Here is a 12,086-nt window from a genome sequence, read left to right as displayed (position 1 = left end):
ATATGCAATGGTGTGCTTTCTGCACATCTTTTCCCAACTTCACATTCAGAGACATCATATTGTAGCTTGAAATTGGATTCGTGGTAAACACTACAACTCAGAGCTTGATTTATCATTTCATTGGTTATGAAGATTTTAGAACACAGAGAGTGTGTTAATAGTTCAGATTAAGCTTAAAAGTGTATCGACTTGGCAGTTTTTCATTGCAAACAGCACGAAATTTTGAAGAAATACCATTAAACAGATAAATTAATGACATCATTAATGAATGACTGATATTCCAACAAATTTCTTTGCTGTTTCATTGTATTCTTGAAAATGAAAATAGAAACATCAACCAACATTTATTTTAACAATTGACAAAAGATATGAATGGATATTTCACCAAAGAAGATGTATGAGGCAAATAAACATAAAAAATGCTCAAAAGCATGCATCATTAGTAGAATGCAAGGTAAAACCACAACAAGATTCTATTATTACACACCTAATAGAATGCAAACATTAAAAATACTGATCACAGCAGTTGTTGGCAAGTATTTGGAAGGACTGTAATTCTTAATTCACTGCTGGGAAGAAGATAATATGGTATAGTCACTTTAGAACACAATTTGGCAGTTTCCAAATATTTTAAATATTCACCTATCTTGTGACAAAAGCATTGCACTCCTAGATATTAAAACAAGAGAAATGAAAGCATAGGCCCATATGAAAACATGTACATTCATGGTAATAGTAGCTTACTTTGTAATAGCTAGAAATCCATGTCTTAACAAAAGGGTTAAAAAGCTGAGTAATAATTCTAGGAAGATGGTAGAGTAGAAAGCACCAGGAATTTGTCTCCCCACCTAGACAGCAATTTTACTGACAAAATGTATCAAATATAACTATTTTGGAACTCTGGGGTCTATTCAAAGGTTTACAACTTCTAGAAGAAAGCTTAGGCAGTAAATTGCAGTTAATTTTGGACAACTTCAGCCTTCAGCACTGTGGCAACTCCCATCTTCCACCCCCTTGCCCTGTGGTAAGCAGCAGTATGTGTGTCCCAGAAACAGACCGTGGGAGCCTGAGTGGAACCTTGCTTTCCAAATATTGAGGACCTATGCTCTGATATGTTTGCTGCTTCTAATTGCAGAGGTGAAGACACAAAAGTGGGCAGCCATTTGTGCAACACTCAACCTATTGTTGCAACCCTCTCCTCTCCAGCTGAAGCAACTTGTAGGGGATTTAAGGCACTAGTACATTTTCCTCCTCCATTTTTCTCTTTTTGAGAGCCTGATATTTAGGACTAAGATATCCAAAGCAATTACACATACAAAGGAATTTAGAAAGTAATTGCACATGGAAAGGCACAGGATCAGAATGCATGAGAAGGCCTTAATTTTTTACCTCAGGCTGATCCCTAGCAGAGACAGCCTATAACAAAAAATTCTTTTAAATAAATAAAAATGGAAAACCCTGAGGAAGGTTAAGTATGTGATTTTCAGAGTTCCCGCACTGGACAGATTCAAATGTCCAGTGATCAACAGAAAAAATCACAGGGCATACAAAGAACGGGAAAGCATGGCCCATTCAAAGGGGAAAAAAATCAGAAACTATTCCTTAAAAAGACCTGATGGCAGATCTACCAGACAAATTACCTTTGTTCACAGATGATACAATCTTTTATATGTAGAAAACTCAGGACACCACAAAATTAGTTAGAATAAATAAATTCAACAAAGGATGCAAAACCAACACAGAAAAATCAGATGCATTTCTATATACTAATGATGAACAATCTGAGTAGGAAATAATGAAAAAAATCCTTTTATAATAGCATCAATAAGAATAAAATACTTAGGAATTGACTTAACCAAGGTGAAAACTTGTGCTATAAAAGCTACAAAGCATTGCTAAAGAAAAAAGACATAAATAAATGGAAACATATCCCATGTTCATGGATTGGATAACTGAATATTAAGATGTCACTACTATCCAAAGCAACCTAGAGATTTCATGCAAACCCTATCAAAATCCCAATAACTTTATTTTTTTTTTTGCAGAAACAGAAAAAAATCTAAAATTCAAATGGATTCAATAGCTAAAACAATTCTGAAAAAGATCATTGTTGGATGACTCACATTTCCCAATTTCAGAACTTACTACAAAGCTACATTAATGAAAACATGTAAACACAGACATAAAGACCAATGTAATATAGCCCAGAAGTAAACATCCACATATGTGGTCAAATGATTTTTGACAAGGGTGCTAAGATCAATGAGAAAACTGTATATCCATGTACAAAAGAGTGATGTTACACCCTTACCAAAATATACAAAAGTTATATTTTTGTATATACAAAAGTTAACTCAAAATGGATCAAAGACTTAGATGCAAGACCTAAAACTATAAAACTCTTAGAAGAAAACATAAGACAAAAACACAATCACACTGGATTTGGCAAAGATTTCTTGCATATGACACCAAAGGCACAGAAAACAACAAAACAATAGACAAACGACCTCATGAAGATTAAAAACTTTTGTGCATCAAATGACATCAACAAAGGAAAAAGGCAACCCACAGAATGGGAGAGAATACCCTCAAATCGCATCTGTTAAGGGATTAATATCCAGAATTATAATATAGAGAACTAAAACTCAACAACAACAAAAGTAACCCAATTCAATAATGGGCATTTCTCTAAAGATGATATACAAATGACCAATAAGCACACAGAAACAATGACCATCATCATGAATCATTAGGCAAATGCAAATAAAAATCACAATGAGATACCATTTCACACCATCAGAATAGATACTATCCTAAAAACCAGAAAAACAAGTGTTGATGAGGGTGTAGAAAAATTAGAACCCTTCTATCCTGTTGATGGGAACGTAAAACTATATAGCTATTAAAGAAAACAGTATGGAGGCTCTTCAAAAAACTAAATGTAATTTCCATGATGAAGTAATTCCACTTAAAGGTATATACCCAAAAGAATAGAAAGTAGAGTCTTAAAGAAACAGTTGTACACCCATGTTCATAGCAGCATTATTCACAATAGCCAAAAGGCCTAAGTAAATCAAGTATCCATTAATGGATAAATGGATAAACAAAATACAGCATATACAGACAGTGGCATATTATTATTCAGCTTTAAAAAGGAAGGAAATTCTGAAGCATGCTTCAACACAGATGAAACTTGACATTATTCAAAGTGAAATAAGCCGATCACAAAAAGACAAATATCATATGACATCATTTATATGAAGTACATAGTCAAATTAATAGAAACAAAGTAGAATGGTGGCTTTGGAAGGCTTGAGGGAGTGGGGAATTGGGAGTTATTTTTTAATGGGTGTGGTTTCAAATTTGTAAAATGAAAAGAGCTCTAATATGAATGGTGGTGATGGTTACACAACATGAATGTACTTAATACCACTGACCTGAACACTTAAAGATGGCTAAGAGGTATGTCCTATGTGTATTTTCCTGGCTTTTCTTTTTAATTTAAAAAATAAACCATAAAAAAATGTGATGAATTCATTCAAGAGAACTACTCAGCAGTAGAAGGAACAAGCTATTCATGCATACAGCATGGATGATTCTCAAATATGCTGTATGAAAGAAAGTAGACCAAAAATAGATTATAAATATTGTATGATTCCAATTGTATAAAATTGTAGGAAAGGGAAACAAATCTATAGTAAAAAAAAATATCAGAGAAGGAAAGGAGGGATAGCAAAGAGGCAAGAGGTAGCTTTGTGGGTGAACAGGTTCATTATGGTGTTTATTCCCTGAGTGCGTACATATTTTAAAACTTGTCAAATGGCATACATCAAATATGTTCAATTATTGCATGACAATAAAACATTAAAAGAACTTGTACATAAAAATCTCCCACTCCTTTTAGAAAACTAGAAGTTTCAGCATCCCAATATTGACTCCTCATGCTTTAGCAGGAAAAAAATGTCTGGCTGTCATAAATGCTATATCCCCAGAGTACAGGATCCACCTTCTCTCACTTCCCATTTTCTTACCAATGTAGCAATGGCTTTGATAACGAATAGTGCAGAGATACTGCAGTAAATCCAGATTATTTGCTCTGCCAGTGACCTTAGGCATAGGAGAGGTTGGGAGGTGCTGAGAATTTCTGCAAGGTCTGAATCCTGCAGAGTCACATTCAAGGGCACATTTGTGGATGTACCTTTAGAACAGGCACACTCCTTATTTTCTTCAGTCTCACCTACTCCCTATTATCATCCCCACTATTTCTGTACAAATCGTAATCCCAACTGGGCCCAGTAAGTCTTACAGTTAGAAACACCTGTGTACTAGATGTTAGACTGCAAGGAATATGGCTCCTTTGCAGGTGCCAGGTAAACAGTGTCTGCTCAACAGTGCTAGGGAATATGAAGCAACCCCTGAAAACAAGGGGCCCAGTACACACTGCTCCCATATGCACTGGAGGTTTTCACCATTGCCCCTTCCTCAGCGCAATCTCTGGTCTACAAAAACTCATGCCGTTCACACATTAGGGTCACAAAGGCCTACAAGCTTCCCAGGAGTCCTTGTGTAACAATGCAAATGAGGTCAAATCTGGACTGGGAGCTTTCTCTGCCATCCTCCCATTCCCTCAGAGGCAATAAATTTGGAGACCCCTTTAGTTTGGTAGACCTTAATTCTGTTCTCAACCCACAGAACACAGTGATCAGAACCCAGAAGATAAAAGGTGGCTTTATCAGTAAGGCCCTTATCACCCAAACCAGAGCAATGTAAAGTAAGTAGTTGATGAAATGGGTAATGTGGAGGCTGGATAAAACCATCATAAGATCAACATCCTTGAAAAAGGGAAATCCTCTGAAGGCTGTTAGCAGAACCAAGCTCAGGTCTTCGTGGGCAAAGATGGGTCATGTCCACAGCTAGACCAGTCATAGGAGGGAATGACATCTTCCTTTGGCCTTAGGCTACTCACAGTTCCCTCCTGGAAAGAGAGCAGGGTTCTGCTTTCTCTGAGCACAGGGAGTGGCTGACACTGGAAACCTGCCAGTAGGTACAGCTGAGATGGCTTTTGCCACAAACACTAGCAATGACACAACTCTGGTGGAGTCCATGGTCAAAAAATGCAACTTTGTTCCAGAAAGCTTCCATCACATCTAGCATCCATAAGGTATCTCACCAGTGTGGATATTTGGATGAATAAGGTTCAACTTCTGACTGATAGCTCCCTCATAAAGACTAGTCTCAGAGCTTATCTCTAGTGTATGTCCTTGTATTGAAAGAGGGAGAACTCTCTCTGCACTCCTTTCTCTAGTGTGAATTTTCTGATGTCGGATGAGGGTAGGCCTTTGGCTGAAGGCTTTTCCACATTCACTGCATTTATATGGCCTATCTGGTTTGTGAACTTTCTGGTGCTGCCTCAGATTAGACCTTTGTCTGAAAGTTTTCCCACATTCAAGGCACTCATAAGGTCGCTCACCAGTGTGAAGTCTCCGATGGTTACTAAGGCTGGAGCTTTGGTTAAAGAATTTCCCACATTCAGGGCATTGATAAGGCCGTTCACCAGTGTGAAGTCTCCGATGGCTCTTGAGACTGGAGCTTTGGCTAAACAATTTCCCACATTCACTGCACTCATAAGGGCGCTCACCAGTGTGGACTCTCTGATGTTTCATTAGGTCAGAGCTTCGACTGAAGGCTTTTCCACACTCACTGCACCCAAAAGGCCGTTCACCAGTGTGAACAATCTGATGTTGAATGAGACTGGCAATGTGGCTAAAGAATTTCCCACACTTGTTGCACTTATAAGGTCTTTCACCAGTGTGAACTCTCCAGTGTTTAATTAGGCTGGAATTGCAGTTGAAGGATTTCCCACATTCATGGCACTCATGAGCACTTTTACCAGTATGAATCCTTTTATGATGGATTAGGTTGGAGCGTTGGCTGAAGAACTTTCCACATTCACTGCACTCATAAGGCTTTTCCCCTGTGTGAACTCTCTTATGTTGAATGAGATTGGAGCTTCTGCTAAAGAATTTTCCACACTCACTGCACACATGTGGGCTTTCTCCAGTGTGAACTCTCTGATGTTTAATGAGACTGGAGTGTTGGCTAAAGAACTTCCCACATTCACAGCACTCGTAAGGTTTTCCTCTATTGTGATCTCTCTGGTGTTGAGAAAGGCCAGCAGCATGGCTGAAGAATATCCCGCATCTGCTGCACTCATAGGGCCTTTCTCCAGGTTGGATTCTCTGGAGCTGAACAAACATGGGTTTGTCACTGAAAGTGTTCCCAGACTCACCACATTTGTTGTGAAAATTCACACCTTTGGTGCTTTGGTGAGACTCCTTCACACTATGAGCGATCTGATGCTGGAGAAAGCCAGATCTAGGCTTTCCACCCATGAAGTCCTTCCCACCCTCCCTGAATGTGAAAGGTTTATTGGGTGAGTTGTCTCTGCAGTTCTTCACAGGTGAGGCCCTTCCCTCATCCCTTCTGACAGGCTTGTCCACATTCTGCTGCACCTGTTTCTGGGGCAGATTTGCATTGACCTCAAACTCTCTCCCATGTGCCTCACACACATATGGTTGTTGCCTGGGATGTGTTGCCTGGTGTTCAGCCTGGGGCAAGATGTCTTTCAAGGGTAGGCCACACATGCCACAGGGGCAATCTTTCTGGGTGGACAGAACCACTTTGGAATTCCTGTCCTGTGACATTCCTTCCACAGAAACACTATTCTGAGAACATGATCCCTCACTTTCCAGTCCATAGCAAAAATCTGAAAACAGAGAAATGCTGGTGAAGTTCATGTTAACTCTGACAAAAGGAAAAAAAAACATCACAAATGTATGTCTGACAAGAATGAATCCATGTGATTGTTGGCAAGATGAGCCTGAGGTCAGGGTAGGGAATAGTCTGCTCTGCAGTACTGTGCCTGGTAAGGTCATAAAACTCGAGAGGCCTTATAGGGACCAAGGACAAGGATGGGGTACAGCACTGGGTCGAAGGGCAGGATCTCCAACTCACTTCTCTATGAAGGCTTTTCAGCAGGGCACTGGCTGCTAGTAACACATGAGCCTGTGCAGAAGAGGGTGTCCAGATCCAGGAAAATTGATCGCAACTGGGTAGCTGGTGTTCAAGGACTATGAAAGGGAATGTGCACATCTCACAACATAGTAAGTGCCACAGAAAGAGAGCTGTGAAAACAGACATGGAGACGAGAAGGGCCAGGCACAGAGTGCCCCAAGTCAAGTAAAAATGTTAAGTGGGCAATGTATCAAGAATGGAAAAGAAAAGGTAGGAAAGAGATAGTCATTGGCTTTGGCAACCAAAACAATGATGAAAATGAGAAAAGTTGCAGATATGACTTGAAGATAGTAGTGATGTCATATGCTCCCCCATCTCCCACTTACCACAGCCAGGCCTATTATATGCCCCTCTTGCCATGGCTGAAGTCATGTCCACTTGGTCAGGCACCCAGGGTTTTGCCCCCATCTCCAACTGGGCAACTACATGAGACCTGAAAGATGTAAGTCCTAAGGAAAAGACAGAGCAGGTGAGTGGCCAGCACTTGCCCAGGTGAACTACCCCACAATAGAGTGCAGGAAAGAAAATGAGATATTACAAAAAGAACATATAAGGGAGATCTGGCAGGAACATCCAGTAGTCACAGCAAGTAGTTACTATATCAGGGCCTAGAATTCCTGGTATTTAGGTCTTCGGAAATGTTGGCTACAGAAAAGGAGAACAGAATGGTCATAGATCTGCATGGGTGCATAGATCTGCATGCTCACCCAGGAGGGGAGTAGCTGAGCCAGATCAGATCCACTGGGCAAGACTCCTTCCTGGCCCCTTCCCCGCAAGGCTACTGGGCAGTGGGGTTGTGGCTGCTCAGGGAGAGGGTGGGACACTGCACCCAGCTTAGCCCTGAGCCCACAACACATACACAGGAAAGTGGGGCAGGAAGTAGTGCCCATGGTCTGGCCATGAGAAACCAAGAGCTGCCCCTTGGGAAAAGGGGACAGGCAGAAATGAGCTCAGGACACCAGGGTGGGTGTGAAGGCCTTACCCAGAGAGGCTATAAGTGCAAAGTTCTCCAGCATCACATCGCAGTACAGAAGTCTCTGAGCCTCATCGAGGAGTCCCCACTCCTCTTGGGAGAAGTAAATGGTCACGTCCTCAAAGGTCACACAGCCCTGCCACAATGGAAACAATTCAGTCCATGATCACTTTCTCTCCTCAGGACTCCCTGTCTGTCCTGTACTCAGACTTCTCCCCAGCTCCCCAACTCAGAGGAGACCCCAGGCCTTCATTCCTTTGGCACTTGCTCTTTGCTCATGCCTCATGAGCACTGTATCACCCCACAGCGTCGGCAGGCAGGAAGGCAGAGAGACAGCAGCTCAGTTCTGGGCTTCAAGGGCAGGGCCCACCCCCTCGTCTGTGTGCCCCTCTCATAGTGTCACCAATGTCTTGCCTCCCAGATGAAAATAATCTTTTCCCTTAATCTCCAGCACTGGAGCCCTGGGGCCAACAGTGTGCTCCTCACGTGCACATCACTTTTTGGGCTGTGCCTCCCCAAACTCTGGACCTAACCACTTAATCCCCATTGTAACTGTTCTCTCTGCCCATCTCAGCCAACATCATAGCCAACTCCATGTGCCCCCACGTCACTCTGTACTTGGCATCCAGAGAGTTCTTGGCAAATACAACCATGATCCACCCTGTCCTGTCCCAGACCTTGCCCACTGCCAGGAGCAACACCCACCATTAATTTGAAGGTCTCCCCACCTGGCCCTGTTCCTGGCTTCAGTCTAAGCCACCCAGAACCACATATATATATATCAGATACCTTTGGCCCTCTTCTTTCTCTGTGTTGCCTCAGAAGCTTCCCAGGTGCAATCTGAAACAGGCCTCCTTATGCAGAGGGCAAAGAGAGACCCAAGAAAGAGACAGGCAACTCCAGATTGGCAGGGGGCATGTTTAATAAGCAAGGGAACTCACATAACGAGGCTTGTTTTAAGCAGCAGCAAGGTAAGTAGGTCTCCCAACCCACCTGCCAAATCCTCAAGTTTATACAGAAGCCTTAGCTGGCTTCAGTCACATATACAGTCCAGATGGTCTTAATTCCACATCACTATCTCAAGGCTATGTCCTTGGGGCAGTCTCTGGGAGAGGGCAAGGCAGGTGGAGCCCACATTCCAAGGGGGTGGTGGTGAGAGGTCCCCATTTTCTGGGGTCCAACTCACAGGGCAACTGGTGGTCCTCTTGTGACCTCCCCTAACAGTTAGTTGCACACTATGTCCCTTCATCAGTCACCTCATTCAAAAGCCAACCTGTCTGGTCTTCCTATCCCCACCCATCCAGGCTCTAGTGGCTCTCTCTCCCAGATGACCCCATTTGCCCTTGAGCTAATTCCCCAACCCCAATGAAAATCCCCAGGCCCCAGCAAGGGTCAACACAAGGGCCTGGTGAGAAGGGTGAATGAAGGGTTGAAGAAGCACCAGCCCAGGACTGATTTTGCCTCCACTCCTGCAAGGCCTCAGCAACACTGATACCTACACCCCAAAGAAAACACGGCCACCTGCCAAACCCCCTTTCCCCCACACAGCCCCTCCTCACCACCTCCATGACCGTTACTGTTCTTCATCTATGATGCCATGCAAACTAACCCTGTTGCCCAAGCAAAATACCCTGTTCTTGGCTCTCAGGCCCCACCTGCCTCTTTCCCCCTAACATCACTGCCACCATGACCTGAAGGTTCACCCTTCTAAATCAGACACACAGCTACACCCTTGTCCACACACCAGAGCCACGTTTTTGGATGTTTCTACCTATGGAAATAAAAAACAACCAAAAAAAGAAAAACAAAGACTATTTACTCTGAGCTTGCTACAGCAAGGGAGAGCGTCATCATTGCTTATGTTTTTGCAGACTCAAAGGTAGGCAGACAAGTGGGAGAGCTTTATAGTGGAGAAAGGGAAGGCTTCAGGTAGGTCCTGACTGGAAGCTGTAGGCATGGGGAAGTTGTGGGCAGGCTAACTAGAAGCAGGTCATCTTATGTGATTGGTTAGGGGTACATATTTGTTTTTCTCTGGTTGGGCCTAAGTTGGAAGCAGGAACAAAAATGAGAAATGTCTGTTACTATTCAAGCCCTGGCCATTTGGCGCCAGCTGTTACAGAAGTCATTGTTTAACTTCCTGGATTGTCACCAGAGATAGCTATCTGGCTTCCTGCAAGCCTAAATCTAATTTAGAGCAGACTGGCTTCCTGGGTTGTTTATTGTAGATAAAGAAATGGTTTCCTGGGCAGGTTGCTGCAGGTTGTGGGTGAGAATTCTATTTTTATGTATGGTCTGGCTTTTGTCCCTTGTGTATTCAGTCTCTCATAACCTTAACTAACCCTCTCCAGAACACCATAACTGTGTTCAGCTGCCCAGGCTTCGATCCCACCCATAAGTCTCTGGGACATCAGTGCTCACCATGGCCAAAACCTAACTTCTGCTTTTCCATTGATAATTCCTTCTACAACCAACTTCCCCATCTCAGTGGATGGCTCAGCCATCCTTCCAGCTACTAAAGCCAAAAGCCAGGGAGTCATCCTTTTTCTTTCTCACCCTCCATATCAGAAAGTCTGGTCAGCCTGACTTAAAAGACTGATCTAGAACCCAATCACTTCTGCTTCCAACCACCTGTGCTACTCACCTGGACTAGTGCAGTAGCCCACTCCTTGGGCTCCCTGCGCTGCCCCCTTGCCCCATAGTCAGCTTTCCACTCTCCATCCGTTGGGACCCTGTTAGCACCTGAGGCCCATCTTCCTCCTCTACTCTAAGCCGCCTGTGGCGCCCAGCACCCTCAGAATGGAGGCCCAGCTCCTCACCCGTCTATTCCAGGGTTGACTTCAGCCCACCCGCTTTCCAAACACTTCTAACCCAGTCTCACCGCCAGGCATTGGCACACGCTGAGTCCTGTGCCTGGGAACCCCTTCCTCACCTCACCCCATTCGATTCCAGAAACGGGAACCGCTCTATATAATCCCTGGCCCGGATTCAGGATCCCAGGCTGGGAGTGCCTTCCCTCCAGGGCCCCCAGATTCAAAAGCGGAGAGCTGGGAAAGGCGAAAGGTCTAGAACAAGGCACTCCTGTCGTATCCCGACCAGACGCGCGAGGGTGGGGCTGTGGGCGGCAGTGGGGCGCGAGCGCGTCACTCACCTGCGCCGGCTCCATCAGCGCCGCGGGGTGCTCCCGGCCTGACTCCCGGGGTGAGAGCGCACAGCGCAGGCGGCAGGCACCGCGTTGTAGGCGCCCCGGCCGCGCCGTCCTCCCCACTCCAGCCGGAAAAGCCGCCCGAGCGGTGGTATTAGCCCAGCCCGGGCCCCACGGTCCCCGTCGCACTGACAGCCCGGGGAAGTGACTTGCTGAACGCAAACGCAGGAACTTCTCCGAGCTTTAGAAGTGCTACTCTCCCGGGCTGTCACTGGCGTGGCGCCAGCTGATGACGCAGGCACAGCTTCCCCTATTGTGTGGGGTCCCCATCCCGCATCCAGCGGGGCTGGCGGGGAGGAGAGAGGCCCTCGGTGGTTCTTGGTTTCAAGGTGATAGTGGCCGCGCCTCACCGCGTGCTTTTCCTCTTATCGAGTGGCTTTCCCGACACTCGTGTGTCTTCATGGGGCCAAATCCCGCCTGCACTCAGAGGCCTGCGAGACACATTTCTGCGGCTGTGGCTCTAGGTGAGCCTCTTCCCCTCGCAGGCACGCTGCGACGTAGATGCACAGGGGAAATGAAGGTGAATTCAGTGCTTTTCAAACCAGTAACATCGCCATTACCTGGAAATGTGTTATAAGGGCAAGTTCTTGGCAACAATCCAAACAGAGGGATTCAGACATGCGGTAAGGGGGGCAGCCTACTCCAATTTGAGAAAAGGGACTCACATTAAACTCCAGTAAATAAAATGGGAAAAATACGACAGAATTTGTGGTAGTTAAGGGCACATGGTTACTGCTGGATGCTTAACAGCTATCGTTACCATCACAAGTCAGGAACACTGCTGTGCAAGTCAGAGACACCTCTCTGCACTGTACTATGGGATATTTGCCAAATATG

General features: G+C 44.6%; 1 protein-coding gene across 3 annotated transcripts; it reads right to left on the bottom strand.

Moving 5' to 3' along the window:
* Nucleotides 1-2,953: 2,953 nt before the first annotated feature.
* Nucleotides 2,954-11,713, bottom strand: ZNF792 (zinc finger protein 792). Of its 3 annotated transcripts, none has more exons than XM_073226250.1 (4): nucleotides 11,196-11,713; nucleotides 8,057-8,183; nucleotides 7,401-7,523; nucleotides 2,954-6,766 (listed from the first exon to the last, which is right to left on the bottom strand). In XM_073226250.1, the coding sequence occupies exons 1-4, from the start codon at nucleotides 11,208-11,210 to the stop codon at nucleotides 5,148-5,150; spliced, it is 1,884 nt and encodes a 627-aa protein (XP_073082351.1). In that variant the 5' UTR covers nucleotides 11,211-11,713; the 3' UTR covers nucleotides 2,954-5,147. The 3 variants fall into 3 exon arrangements, with proteins under 3 accessions (XP_073082351.1, XP_073082352.1, XP_073082353.1); XM_073226251.1 differs by lacking the exon at nucleotides 11,196-11,713 and adding an exon at nucleotides 10,689-11,107; XM_073226252.1 differs by lacking the exon at nucleotides 11,196-11,713 and adding an exon at nucleotides 8,837-9,574.
* Nucleotides 11,714-12,086: the final 373 nt, after the last annotated feature.

Source organism: Manis javanica, chromosome 17 (assembly GCF_040802235.1).
Source record: "Manis javanica isolate MJ-LG chromosome 17, MJ_LKY, whole genome shotgun sequence".
Classification (NCBI taxonomy): domain Eukaryota; kingdom Metazoa; phylum Chordata; class Mammalia; order Pholidota; family Manidae; genus Manis; species Manis javanica.
This window is presented reverse-complemented; position numbering and strand designations above follow the sequence as displayed.

What these genes read in the sequence shown, in the direction of transcription:
- ZNF792 (XM_073226250.1), bottom strand. An exon ending in TGCACTTATAGCCTCTCTGG is followed by an intron (nt 7,524 to 8,056) that starts GTAAGGCCTTCA and finishes TCTTTTCCTTAG; the next exon opens with GACTTACATCTTTCAGGTCT. An exon ending in ATATAATAGGCCTGGCTGTG is followed by an intron (nt 6,767 to 7,400) that starts GTAAGTGGGAGA and finishes CTCTGTTTTCAG; the next exon opens with ATTTTTGCTATGGACTGGAA.